This window comes from Heliangelus exortis, chromosome 15, assembly GCF_036169615.1.
Source record: "Heliangelus exortis chromosome 15, bHelExo1.hap1, whole genome shotgun sequence".
Taxonomy (NCBI): Eukaryota; Metazoa; Chordata; class Aves; order Apodiformes; family Trochilidae; genus Heliangelus; species Heliangelus exortis.
Genome location: NC_092436.1, coordinates 11,039,853 through 11,055,145, shown reverse-complemented (window position 1 = coordinate 11,055,145; position 15,293 = coordinate 11,039,853). Strand labels below are relative to the sequence as shown.

The window sequence follows — 15,293 nt, the reverse complement described above, 5'->3', positions numbered from 1 at the left end:
TTTTTGTGGCACAGCAGATCTGTTCCAGCTTTTCATTTATTTAAATAAAGTCGTTTCCTAGTCAACTGGTTTCATCATGACTGAAGTGCCTCAACAAGGTATTAATAACTTCTCTTTTCTTGGAATAGCAGTGAGCCTCCCAAATTTGGAATTCTAGAACCTCATTCAGAGGGCAAACTGCAGATTATGCATTAGGTAAGAGAAACCATACACTGGGTTCAAGCCTAGTAGGAAAAAAAAGCTGAAACTATTAAAAATCTTGACACTTGCCAAGCATAGCTCCCAAAGGCATTCCTCTCTCTCTCAGCATCACTCCTCTGGGACCCAAGGGCTCATTACCCTGTAGCTCCTTGCACAGAGCTTCAAGTACAGGGGTATTCAGCCCCATATTGCCATGGGCAATACATATCCTGGACAAGGAAACACCAAGGGTAGGACTCTTGGCAAGGAAAAGAATTGCTCTCTCTGTTTGCCCAAATAAGAAGTAATCCTGAACTGCCTTTGACTGTATATGCAACATAGGTCTTTCCTGAACAAATGAACAGCAAAATATAGCATAAAACCCAAATCCAACTGGACAGTATTAGCGAATACTGTTCAGGAATCCAGGAGTGATACTTGAAAGGAAACAAGCTTTTAAATTATAAATGAGTGAAACAGATAAAATCAGTGACTTTTGTGAAGAACAAGCATGGAAAATGTTTTAACACAGAAATGGCAATATTCTTCCGTGAAAGAAGCAACAGTAGACAATCTGGTGAGTAGGATGGCCATGACAGACAGATGACACGAAAAAAGAAATGAAATTTTAAGGAGTTTTCTTTATTGGTTGCATCTAAATTGTTATTTTTCCCATTGCTTCTCTCAAGCCATAAGAATGAATAAATGTATGAGTAAGAAAGAAAAGCAAAACAATAAAAAGCACTAAAAGTATTTACTTTCCATCTCTCACAGATCACACTTGAATTCTAGTAATTGCAAAAAACATTTCCAGTGAATACCTGTAAATCTTGGCTTGAGTTTTGGCTAGGTTACAGACTGAAAAGCATGAATCTTTTGAACACATAAGGAATGACTTATAGTTACCCACATAAAACAGACACTGCAAGTTTCACATGCTGTCAGTAGGAATGAAGATGAAATTTCAGTACTTCTGGCTGTGATTTGCTTGAAGCTTTTAGGCAACGCTTGGCATAGGTATACTTAAAAGAAGAAAGCACAGATCCAAATTCTGCCTCTTAGCAACAAGATATAATCTTAGTATTTTATTTAAAAGGCAGGTGATGAATCACAAATCTTCAGAAATCAGGAGATGGCAATGCACCCTCTTTGCATAGTGCAAATGTCGTGAGAGGAGGAGATGGAAAGCAAACTATCACATAGCTAAGTCACTACCATCTGCACAATTAATATATGTTCTAAGCAATGAGGGAGTAGGAGGGAAAAGCATCATCTCTTATGACTATATTAGTCATTAGCCAAGATCCTAATCCTCATTAGGCAAATTAATTAAAACTCCCCATTTACTGAAGCTGGAACAGTGGCTCCAAAACAATACTCTAAAAAATGGTTCTACTGAAGTTGGGTGAAAACGATGCATTTTGAAGGAGTAGTTAGTAAGCAGAAGCATGATATCAAGATAAAGTGACAATCTAATCCTATTAATCTAAGGCAACCTTCTCCCTCCCCCTCAATACGAGCAATATTCACAGTCAGAATGAAAAGAAAATAGAATGCATCACATATTTTACACAAAAATGACAACTTGAAGGCTAAACAAGGTCTGTTACTGAATGAAAAACTGACCACAAAACTAAAACTGGCTTTCCAAAAGATTTAGAGATTGTAGAGATTTTATATAAGGAAATAGCTGAAGAGAAAGCCTGGATGAGCACCCAGTGATGAGGAAATCAAGTTTAGCAATGCCAGAAGAGGCAAGTGTAACGCATTTTCAAAGAAAAAAGAAAGGAAACAGAATTTTGTCAGGGCTAAGAAAATTACGATTTTCTTTTACAATTACAAATTAGGGGGCAGGGAAACTTCTTGCAATGGCAGCCACAGACCTCAACTTACCTGTACAGTTTATTTTCATTACTACTCAATTTTGAAATACTACAAAAATAATGCTATGAAGTGAATGGTGAAGGGAAAAATTTTTGCTGACACTGATCCTTTTTGTCAACACTGAGAGATACCTGTTTATCTCCCCTGTTCCTTGCTTCATAATGGTTTCACTCAAACTTTTTTAGTAGGTAAATCCTCTGATGTAGATGTGACACCCTCTTAACTGGTATCACACTTTCAGGAGTGAGAACAAAAGATTATTTGTCACACTCGGTCTGAATTATCAAAGTCTTTCAAAAACCACTTTGAACATCACGTTTCGCAGGGATGGTAAGAACTGCTGAACAAATAACTGCAAGGAATAAAACTTTTCACTTGCTCATCCCTGTCAAACCCAATGAACGCAAATGAACACTCATTTTCTGCTCATTTCTCTGAACAGAAATGGAATTTTTAAAGTCTGAAAGCATGAGGATATCTTGTTTCTGTAAATAATTCTGGTTTCCAGCCATGGGCACTATGTTATGTTTTCCACAGTCCCACAAAATAGAATATATAGATCCATTACTCAACAAAGCAAAACTAAAAGCTGTTTTTGTTACTTATTGCACTGACAAATGCAACTCAATAAGGAAAGAAATTTAAGCGATAAAACCTGTTTTATTAGTGTCTTTTTTTTATTCCATAAGCTTAAGTCATAGTTATCTTTCACTTCTTGAAGCTGTATAGTTCAGGCACTTCATCTATTAATCATGCACTTCCTAATTGCTTTATATTGATCTCACATCTATACCTTCCCCTGAACAAATTACTAATAAGGCTGTGTAATAGCTGTAATGAATTGTAGAGGTAACACTTGATATTTAATTCTTGACTTTAAAAAATATTACCCTTCACACCCTTTTTCATATCTTTAGTTCTTGAGGATAGTATCCCCTCTGCTAACAATCTCAGTGCCTTTATGCATTCTTATCATTTTTTTTTCTTATCAAAAGGACACAGAATATTTTCCTAGCAATACCATAGATCATAGATATAGAGTGTATTGAAATCAAGCCTGTATTGAAAATAAATGTTTAAAGAAAGGAAGTTTAAAGAAAATTAAATGAGGTGAAGCAGACAAGATGTGACCAAGACAGACAGAATGGGATCCTATCTCCTTTAATACATGGAAAAGCCTTTCAATACTTGTAGAAACAGAATATTAACACAGAAGAAAAGAAAAAAAGCACCACAAAACACCACAGTATTGGATCCTGAGATATCCCTACAGAGAATGTTTTTAGATGGCTTTGGAAACTATTGTCAAGTGCTCAATATATCAAAAGAATGAATACCATGATATATAAATGCATTTTAAGTTTGGGGTCTGTGCAGTTAGATCAAAGGAGGAATAGACAAGAAATAATGGCAGGAAGCCTGAATTAAAAAGCAAACTGCAGTTGCTGCTGATTTACATGATTGAGACCCCACAGGCAGCATCAGTGGATACTTACAGATCCTGCACAAGGGGAATCTTTTGTTCTTATCCTTCACAAAAGATCTTTGTAGACAAAGAATGGGATTTTCATCTCTCCTGGAAGAATGAGTTGTACTCCTCAGATTTTCCACAGGATTTTGTGGTTTTTTTAAGCTATCTTCAAAACATCATAACTCTGAATGCAGCAGGATAGGTACCTGGAAAAGACTTCAGGAGCCTTCAGAGTTTTCTGTATTTGTATTGTTAAAGCTGTATACAACTGCAAACTAAGACCATCTGTCTGGACACCCCACGTTTTATCAGTATCCTTCAGTCCTAATGATACATAAACAATCTCCCTGAAATTACACTGTGCCTTCTCTTTACATAAAACCACTTTGCATCAGAAGCTGAACAATGAAGGCTATGAAAAGTAATTATGTTGACTGTATGTTTACTATGGCTATTCTATTACCTCTTAAAAAAAATCCAACAGCAACAAGAATCATCTCTGTTGTGCAGACCATTACAAAACACACTAAGAAACAATACTCCAAGGCACGCATTTCAGAATAAATATAATACAGTATTTACACACTGGACTTATATGTGCTTTGAAGACCCCCTTGTAGAAACAGCCCCCAGCTTTCTAAAGTACAAAGTGCTTTATTCTCAGTTGTCAACCAAGAATAAATAATATACAGCCTGTGAAACACTTCTAATGTGTATAATTACAAATAAAAGGGAAGAAGGATGAATATTCAGCATGTACCTCCTTGCCTTTGTTTTGTTTCCATCTGTTTTTTACATACAGAACCAAATAGAGCAGATATCAGACATCTTTGAGAGAGAATGATAAGATGAAAACAGAGGTGATGACATCTCACTGAAAGGTTAGAGCTCATCAGAAAGGTCTAAAAAATTATTTACTTTCTCAGCTGACAACATAAAGACATTCTGCAGTCACCTGAGTTCAAGGGATTTCTAAACTCTTTCCAAGTGGTTTTCGTTGCCTGACATTTGTAATATTTGTGCAAAAAATATCTGCAAAGTAGATTGCTAGAAGCCTATAATTTTGTTAAATTACTGTTTTGCTGGTCTCTCACATAAGCAGAAGTATTTAGATTTTTTTTCAGTGTTTCTTCCTATGCAGGATCAGCTCTATTAATTTGTTAAGGTACATAGTTATTAATCTAAAACATACAACTTGATTTCAGTTATTAAAAAAAAAAACCAAGAAAAACACAGATAAAAAAACCCAAATAATAATAAAAAACCCTACACAAACATCAACTGTTAGCTAATTTTTGTTAGCATTTCCATCACTAACAACTGCTGTAAAAACAGGCACAAATCAAAAATAGCAAATGATTAAAAGGGGGGGAAAGTAACGGCCCATGAGAGCAAAGCATACAAAATAAATGCTAGAACACTCAGTCCTAAACATTCTGCAGTAGCTTCAGTTAATGCAAATGAAACAGAGATCGCAAATTGTTTTCCCAACAGCAACTCATCCCTCACTTTTTCCATTCTGACACGGAATAGGATGTGCTATAATATTTTTCAGAATATTGAATACATTTTCCATAAGCACTTTAAAGAGGCTGAACACTGGCATACAATGCCTTCTGCAGTAACACTGACTTATGTCTTGAGCGCTGATTGCTAAGGTCTTTCTCTATATTTTTCTACAGTAGAAAAAAAAAACAAACGTTAGCTTCATAATCCCTACTGGCTTTATGACCCTGCAGCACAAGGCTTTGGGAAAAATAGGAGATTTTTCCCAAAAAGAGGCAATATGCTTTTATATGCATTTTAAATTTCAAGATAAATTGGAGAATATATTTGAAATGTCAGAGTATTAAACTATAGCCCCAAGAGAGAGAACCTTTTCAGTAAATGAAAACATACTTAAAAACTGCAAGTACTTTCACACCATTTGTGAATTAACATTCACTGTCAGCAACAGTCATCACAAAACCAAAACTGTAAACCCATCAAAAGATATTGTGTATATTTGATGGTCTGCATTTAGTTCCTTTTTAAAATAGTGTTCTCAAAAACGATGTATTGTACCACATGAAGATGGAGAAAACATAATGATTTTTAAAATTCAGAAGCCAAGGAAGATAATCCTCTGGGAAACCATCCCCATGAAATGCTGGATGTGGATTTACAGTTCATATGTGAGAATAATGTAGAAATCTAAATAATTGTTCTTTCCTGGCAATTTCCCAGAAATGAGAGAGTCCATGGACAATATGCCGCAGGGATCTATACAGTTTTGACTGCAGTCCCTTGAAACATCTCCTGTGAGATGTTTCTGAGGTACCAGGCTCCAGGTCACATCACTGAGATAATTGTTAAGGTGGCTTTTGTTCTGATGCTAGGACTGTGTCTGCACATAGCGGCTTCCTTGTGATCTGATCTCGCAGTCTCCTACTGGCCCTGAAACATTTTTCCATCTGCTCATACAGATGGCACATTCCAGTCAACTTAAAAGAATGGTTTTCCATTTTTTTCTGTTCTCTCTCTGCTCAAATTGCATGGTTCTGGACTAGCAGAGACAGGGAATGTTCTAAGAATGCCTATTCAGAAAGAAACCCCACACACACAAAAAAAGAAAAAAAGAAAAACCCCAATTCACAGAATTGCTAAAGCAAGTGCCTGCCTTAAAGTCTAAGGATCAGTGGTAAGTGTGGCTTAATAATGTTTTAATAGTTTTTTTCTGCAGATGCTTACCTTGCACACATACCTGGGGTCTCAAGAACTTAGCTGGAAAGACAAAACCCCCAGAATTTCTGCTTTGAAGGCCAAAAGAGGCTTAAATTTCCAGAGGAATAAAAACATAGAAAATAGAACCAAGAGATACGGGGAAAATACTGAAGAAAATATTACTTGCATTTTAGGGGTTTAGGCAATTCTTATTTGTAAAGTTCAATGACAAATTATGATAAAAGAGTGGGTGAACAAATCAGCTATTCTCTTTATAGTGTGTTCAAAAATAAACAAAAACGCTTTTTAAAAAATTACTAAAACTAGATTTTTAACTTGTATGAAAAATAAGCCCAAGTACTCGCACCTTCAGATAAAACACTTGCTAGGGAAAAAATAAAATTGCTACTTTCATTTAAGAAATAGTATTAAACAATGTCTTACTAGGGAAAAAATAAAATTGCTACTTTCATTTAAGAAATAGTATTAAACAATGTCTTACATTAATGTTCATAAAAGTGTAAAAGAAAAAAACTTCATCTGTACAATCACATGAACAACTAGAAAGTTACTATTTGGAAGAAACGGAAAATAAAAGATATTAGTTTTAAACCCACTGTCATTACATTTATTTTTCTTAAACAAGCAAGGCTTTAAAATTCCACCCATAAAGCTGTTTGGCTCTCCTCCTACTTATGATATCCATCTTGGATCTTACCAAATTTAGACAAAAAAACATGTGCAAGTAACACAGCTGAGTCCTGATCAGAGCATTCTGAGATTTTATATATGTCCTTCCTATAAGAAAATTTCCATTGTCAGGATCAGCAACTACCAGCTGAAATCATGTGGAAAAAGATGTTACAGAAGGGAAATAAGATAAGACTGTTGTAATTCCAAATCATGCTATTATTTAAATTTCAATTCAAGATTAAATGTTTGATGACCTTTATTTGGTTTAGGAACATAAAATACCCCTGGAGCAACTTAAACTATTACATGGCTCTATAGCTGATGGAGTTTTTCTTGCTAATATAGTATAAATGTCACAGTTTGTCTGTTGGGCAATAAAACCTAGAATTTTTTTCACTTCATTGCAATGTAATAATCTTGAATAATAGGGTTTTTAATGGAAGAGATTCCTCTGACTTAAAGCTTTTTCCTTATTAAGCTTAATTGAAATAGTTATTCACATACTAATAATTTAACAACTACTTCATACAAAATAAAACCAAAAGACCTTCTTGAATACTTGTCCCATACTTAAGATATAATTAGGATTATTAGAAAGATATCTTTGTTTTCTTTCAGATAGGGGAGTTATTTAAAACCCACATACCCTCCCTCCCTCTACAGACAGAGGTGTTCTGAAATTATACCAACTCCTACAGCAAAATACTCTTTAATCCAGAGTGCTTAGCTGAATAAAAATATATTTCTGACAGTCAGTGTTCTCCTCTTAATTCCAAAAATTGCACCTTTCCTAAAATTGGCTCCTTTTATGAATGGGCTACTATGTAGGAAAACTGGAAAAGTGCAATCCTAAAACAGATTTGTATCATCAGAAGAGCTATCCCAAGATGCACATGAAAGCGGGCAATTTATGATTATTCATAACAATGTTTGGCACTTACATAATGTTTTATGGGATCAAAACACTTTATGAACTAATTAATTAATCTTCACAACACCCCTGTGAACAGGCAGGTTTTAGTGTACCAGTTTAATAAATGGAACAACTGAGGAACTTCATGAGTTGCTTCGTGTCACAAATAGAGTCCAAGACTTCATGATATATATTTTAAAATAACAGCAGTAGTATTTCTGTGGTGAATTCCTTGCAGCCTTCAATGGAACTATTTGTTTGAGCAAGGAAAAGAGATTCTGGCCCATACCTTCCAGAGCTGATACCAAAAAGGTAAAACAGATCCTTTCTGTCTTGCAGAGGAAGTCTGAGAATTAATAAGATATCTGAAATACGTGCAGACACTAAAAAAAAAAAAAAAAAAAAAACAAAAAAAAAAAAAAAAAAAAAACCAAAAAAACCCCCCAAACATTTATCTTCAAATTATGCTTATTTCAATAAAAAAGTAGCCTAAGAAGAAAAAAAAACCAAGAAAAGTCATGAAAAATAGCAAAAGAAAGATCAGAGGACTTACTGAAAGATGTCTGGTGTGATCAGTTCACCTCTCAAACAGTATGTTCTGAGAACTAAAGGTATTTCAAGAGGCTATTGCTTTTTAAACTGTCCATCTGATTTTGTAGGTAATAAGCTCTATATAAGATGTGAAATTGCTAACTAAGTCTATTAATACAAAAAAAATGCCCAAAGTTATTTTGACAGAGCAAAGCGTGGGAGAACCTATTTTACTTGCAATGGTGCAAATTCCCAGGCAGCTGAGACTGAGTGAGCAGGCAGCAGAAGGCACAGCTGAGACAACACAAAATTCAAGGATCCAGGACTATTTTAAATTCATGTGACTCAGTGTTGGTAGCAAGAAATAAAAGAGAACAAAGTAAGATTATCACATAAATAATCTCTTATTTACTGGAGCCTTATTTACAGGACTACCTGGGAAGCAGTTACATGTTATTATTGGTTGAGTTGGGAACTCATATCATGCAAGGTATTAAATAAATTTTGGCAAATAAAACTGTTGGGCTTTCAGACTGGACAAGTATTTAACTTCTGTCAAAACTATTCTGCTTTACTTCCTTCTGGTTTTCCTTTGGCTAAAAAGAATAGAAATATCATCTGAACCAATGTGGCCCCTATCAGAAGTTCTGTCTGTATTTTTCAACAACCACTCCCACAAGCTTCAGTCACAAAAAGCACAAAAATACCTCGTGAAGAGACACAAAAGTATGCAAATTATCAGTCTGCAATGGTTGTGTGAGAGTTCACTTGCAAGAACTGTAAGGAGAAGCATATATAAAACTGAAGTATCTCTAAAACCATGGTGCAACACCCCATGAAATATCTTTCATCTTCAGCCTCTCAATTATGCTTAATCCTCCTATTCAAAATTTCTTTCTTATTTTGACACATAACACTCAAATGCAGCAAAGAGGTGAGTTACAGAAAGGCACTTTAAGAATGTTGCAAAAAAGGAGCAGTTCCAAATTGACATACAGAAGTGCCTCCTCACCCCTCTCAAATGTTACATTCCAACCCTGCGAAAAAGCTCAGAAACCTTTCAGTGCTTTTACAAGCTGCAAAATTCTGATAAGTGATTCTTCCCCAGAATTACACAGAATAAACCAAAAAGACAACTGAGTTTTCTATCTGCATTGTAGAACCAATTTGATGTCAAAAGTCAGGTGAAAGTAATATATATAGAAATATAGGAAACAACAAATCTTACCTACAACTATTTCTGCCATGTGTATAACAAATAATTTAACATACAGAAATTTAGTTAAAGCTTTACCTTTTCTGTATTTAAGCTTTGCTCAACCTACTATAAACTGATTGTTAACATAGATTTGTATCTTCATCCTCTACTTTTACTTTTCTATATATATTGTCAAATCACTGCTATCATATTGCAAGTCAGCAACCAACAGATAGTAATTTTCTCTGTAATGACTCTTCATTTAAGACTATATTGTTGCAATTTTCTACCCTTGTAGTGATTTAAATATTTAATCTATTGAATGTCCTGATCTTGGCAGCAAAGAACTTTCTTGCCAGATGGAATATGAAAATAATATGAAATATTTTTTGTGTGTGTGTGTGTAAAAACTCTTATTTGTAAATACCATACTGCAAAAAGAATATGAAAAAAGCATTATCCCAAAACATAAATAGATGGCAGCTATCCATCACAAATTAAAATCTTTCTAAGCCTAAAAATAACCAGTATGTCAGGTTTTCTGTAACAAATTGCTCATAATTCCATTATGCCCTTAACTAATACCCCATGGCAGTGAATAGGGCAGACTATGAGGATATCACATGCTGGTGAAGGGACTCGAACACAGATCCTATGAGGAGAGGCTGAGGGAGCTGGGGCTGTTCAGCCTGGAGAAGAGGAGGCTCAGGGGAGACCTCATTGCTCTCTACAACTCCCTGAAAGGAGGTTGGAGCCAGGTGGGGGTTGGTCTCTTTTCCCAGGCAGCTCTCAGTAAGACAAGAGGGCATGGGCTTAAATTGTGCCGGGGGAAGTTCAGATTGGATATTAGAAAGAATTTTTTCACGGAAAGGGTGATCAGACATTGGAACGGGCTGCCCAGGGACTCTTCGTCCCTGGAGACATTTAAAAAGAGACTGGATATGGCACTCAGTGCCATGGTCTAGTGACTGCAGCGGTAGTTAATCAAGGGTTGGACTCGATGATCTCTGAGGTCCCTTCCAACCCAGCCTATTCTATGATTCTATGATAACTACCCCATAGATACTTATATTCATTATCAGCCATTTCTTTCCCTCCATCCTCCCCCCCTTTTCTGTGACAGCACAAGCCAGGTCCTTACAAAACTGCCTTCCTGAAAATTCCTGAAATTTACCTTCACAATGTTAAATCTAATCAGATCTGACATGCACACAGTGTATGAGGGTTCTGGTAGGAAGACCAAAGAGAACAAAACTAAGTCATCACTGCTTTCTATATATCCAAAATAGAATTTAAAATATTGGGGCATAAAGGAATGGGATGGTTACAATTGCACATTACTTGCAGTTCAATTAACTTGGATATAGCAGTCAAGGTAAATGAAACCTTGTTCACACCAATGTGTTTGTCTATACATTTACACACTACAGAGATTTGGGGGGTTCAGGGGGCAGAAGTAAAAAATTAAGACTGCTGTTTAAAGAAATCTTGAGTTAGTAAAATGCATCTGAAAGCATACACAACTTCAAGTATAAGCACAAGTAAATTAATGAAGCAATAATAGTGATCTTCAGAACAATAATAGTGTACAGGGTTTTTCAAAAAATATGTGGAAATTAACACTAAGCAGGCATTAAATCTGTTACTTCTGGGGACACCTTAAATCACATTAACTTTGAATTAGTTTTAGATGAAGCAGACAATTAAAGCTATTTAAAGCTATAAAACCAAAACCTTAACATTAGAATTCCATTATTGATTGCCATGGGGTTCAGTGAAGGCAGAAGTAAAATATGGTCAGCTGCATAATTCTGTTGTATTACCAGCATCTGTATGTACCTGCCCAGGTAACCAAGAAGGCCAATGGCATCCTGGCCTGTATCAGGAACAGCGTGGCCAGCAGGTCCAGGGAAGCGATTCTGCCCCTGTGCTCAGCGCTAGTGAGGCCACAGCTTGAGTCCTGTGTCCAGTTCTGGGCCCCTCAGTTTAGGAAGGATATCGAGGTCCTGGAGCAGGTCCAAAGGAGGGAACTAGGCTGGTGAAGGGACTCAAGCACAGATCCTATGAGGAGAGGCTGAGGGAGCTGGGGCTGTTCAGCCTGGAGAAGAGGAGGCTCAGAGGAGACCTCATCACTCTCAACAACTCCCTGAAAGGAGGTTGGAGCCAGGTGGGGATTGGGCTCTTTTCCCAGGCAACTCTCAGCAAGACAAGAGGGCACAGTCTTAAGCTGTGCCAGGGGAGGTTTAGTTTGGACATTAGAAAGAATTTCTTTACCGAGAGGGTGATCAGACATTGGAATGGGCTGCCCAGGGAAGTGATGGATTCTCCATCCCTGGAGATATTTAAAAAGAGACTGGATGTGGCACTCAGTGTCATGGTCTAGAAACCACAGTGGTAGTGGATCAAGGGTTGGACTTGATGATCTCTGAGGTCCCTTCCAACCCAGCCAATTCTATGATTCTATGATTTGCCCCATTCACCCACTGTTTGAAAGACATTTTACCCAAAATGCCTTTCTGAGACTTTCTTGGCTGAGTCTAAGGAGGAGAAGGAAAATCAAAAGATCCTCTGTGATTTAATCACAAAAATTTTTCCATGGATCATTGATAGCTGAGGCTTTGAAGGCAGTTATCTAACTATGGCAGACCTATATTGCTATTCAGGTTTGTCTATTGCCCTTGGCAATTTCCTCTGCAGTCCTGCTCAGAAACAGGCTACATCCTGACAAGGACAGGCAGGTAGGTATCTTACAAACCAGGGAAGAAAATCAAGCTAGAAAGAGACATTCTTCTCAAAATCAGAATATTATGGCCTTAACAAAACAGTATAACATTTTGATTAAGATATATATATTACAAACATATACACACATACAGTCATGATTTCTCTAAAGCAAACTTATCCAAATAATGACAAGCAATGAAAAATTCTTAATCCAAACCCATTACCTACTCTGCAATGTCACAAACACTAGGAAAAACCATTAACCATAACATTTTTTTTTTCAGTTGAAGAACAAATAGGGTTATGTTTCCCCCAACATTCAGGACAGAGCGTGTTTGTGAATTTCTATAAGAGCAGGAGAGCTATATGGTGACCCATCTTTTGTATCCACTCTGAGGCGCATCTTTCTAAATGCAGCAAATAATCTCAAGGACCACCCCTCACAGGTTTTAGCACAGCATGAGATACGATGACAAAAATAAAGGTTTTTATTAGTAAATTGGCATTGCTTGGTCCATGTTTCCATGCAAGTAAGAATAATGTATGCTTTATTTCTAATAACAGCTGATAACTTTAATCTGACAGTTCTCCTAGGACTAGGGGCTATTTACTCTTGGTCTTGAAAACAAAATGGACTTTATAAAGATCCTGTGGTCAAAGGCTGGACCTTTTCTTGCCATATCCTCACTTGCTGGGTGCCTGTTGATGTTGTGTACTCTCTATACCAGAAACAAGATGTGTTCTTCCCCACTTTGCTGTTCCAGCACATGGTTGCAGCAGGACCCACGGCAATCACAGCCCCTGATCTCTTATGGGGGGCAGGGGCAGTACAGGTTGACAGTCCCCTTGCTACTTGGCACAATTCACTTCAGCACAACATGGGAACCAAGGCAGAATTGACATTCATCACTATCTTGTACCAGGTCAAGGAACACTGGAAATGTTCCAAGTGAGTCTTAACAGGGATGTAAGAACTGATAATCACAAACACGAGATTACTAGGTATACTACAACACTAATAAATTATCTCTGGGTCTGAAATTCTTGACCTAGAAAAAAATTCTTCTAAAGATCTTTACTATGGACTGTGCACAAATTCTGCACTAAAGACAACATAGAGAATCAATTTAAAAAAACTTTGTATTCCATATTGTGATTGCAAGTATTGATAAAAATAGCTCTAGGAAATAAAAGATCAAAGCATTAAAAGATTTCACTTATCACATCACAAAATACATTTGAGCTGATTTTCTATATATGCTTAATGAAAAGGAATACTGATACCCAAGAAAATGGAACCAGTATCAACACCAGTTCAGCTAAAAAACGAGAATTAAATTCATTCTTGTAGTGGTCCAGAATATTTCGCACAAAGCGTTTTCAAAAAATGGTTATCATATGTAGCTATATTTTTTTAAAGTAGAGTCTTAAAAATTGTGAAAACCAGAATTATTTTTTTCATGAATGGCTTTAAAATTTCTAAAAAAAAAAATCCTTTCTTTTACTTAATTTTCCTATAGAACTATTTTCTTGTGAGACCCACTAACTGCTTACCAGCATCTTCAAAACCAGAAGTTGTAATGGATTGTTAAGTAGAATGAAAATAACTTGTCACAAATAGCAGTAAGAAAACATTAAACCCTATACTTATTTTGTAATTTGTCTTAAATTGAAAATTACACCAAAATCTATGTTATGCTCTTAGTGCTCTACCCCTTAATGCAAATGCGTGTTAGGCAGTTGTTTTACATTTCACTTTACTGTAAAGAAAAAGTCACAACATTTTAATGAAAAATGTATCACTTGTTTCATCAAAAAGTAAAAGCTCCAGACTTGCTGGCAGCCATATTACCAAAGGCTGAACTCCTCTCATCCAGAAAACACAAGTGGACACAATACAAATTATCAAATACAGTAAGCAGCACAAACCATCAGAATCTGTAAATCAATTCCATATAGTTATAAATGACAAAATTTTGTCTACAGTTCACAGGATACTATCTGGTCTGTGTTACAGATCTAACAATAAAATACATGGTTTCAGTTTCTGGGGAAAAAAAAATGTTTTTGCAAGTGTCAGTATAATTCTCCACTGGTCTCATTAAAAGGCTAAAAATAAAAGAAGAATTAAATAAGAATTTTAAGTGGTTCATACTGACCTGAGTCCATAAAGGACTGTCCCATCTGGATGCAAACGGATCATTCTGTTCTTCACAGTGACACCGTGCACAAATGACTTCTTGTCATTCAGGAAATAGGTATCAGGAACCCACAGCTGATCAGCTACTCTGTTGTCCAGAGTAAGGTTTAGAGGTATTACATTATATGACAGCCTCTTATCCCTCCATGCTTGCTGAAAGTACATTGTCAATGTATAGTCCTGTGATTATAAAAAAAAAAAAAAAGTTGAAATTTAGGGGGTCAGTATACATATGCAAAAAAAATCAAATCAAAACCAAACACACAAAAAAACCCAAGAAAAAAACAAACAAAAAAAAAACCAACACGAAGAAAATACACACTTTTTGATTACAATTTCTTCAAAGCAAAAATTTCTGTTCAAAATTTCAGTAAGTAGATTTATTTATTTTTAGAGTACTTAACATCTTGTGTATATTTAATAACAGAAATGAAAACTCAGAAACATACGCTTGCATTTTATGAATGACTTGGGACTTCTTGTTCCAATATTTAAAAACAAATGGAAAATTATTTGGAGATCCTGAACAGTCTACAATTTCTGCAGCACTCTACAACCTTTCCAGTTCTAAGAAACAGGAACATTGACAGATCTGAATTCCATCCCATGGTCTCCCCCATATTCAGTAGAGCTCTGGATCTGGTCTTCTATGTCTGCAGTCACAACAAGCATGGAAATACTTCCCTAAATTAAAATCTCTTCCAAGTCTATTAAGTTTCCCTTGGGCACTGAAATCAATAGGAAGTCTCTGAGGTTTCTGTGCTGCACAGACTTAGGCTTCTACTTAATTTTACAG

General features: G+C 36.0%; 1 protein-coding gene across 5 annotated transcripts in view; it reads right to left on the bottom strand.

Annotated features, from left to right (window-relative positions):
- The window catches only part of GABRB2 (gamma-aminobutyric acid type A receptor subunit beta2), a 132,805-nt gene that overhangs the window by 74,477 nt on the left and 43,035 nt on the right, over window positions 1-15,293 (bottom strand). For all 5 annotated transcript variants that reach the window (XM_071758556.1, XM_071758558.1, XM_071758557.1 and 2 more), the window contains exon 6: window positions 14,457-14,677. In XM_071758556.1, coding sequence (XP_071614657.1) covers window positions 14,457-14,677 — 221 coding nt within the window. The remainder of the gene's footprint in view (window positions 1-14,456; window positions 14,678-15,293) is intronic.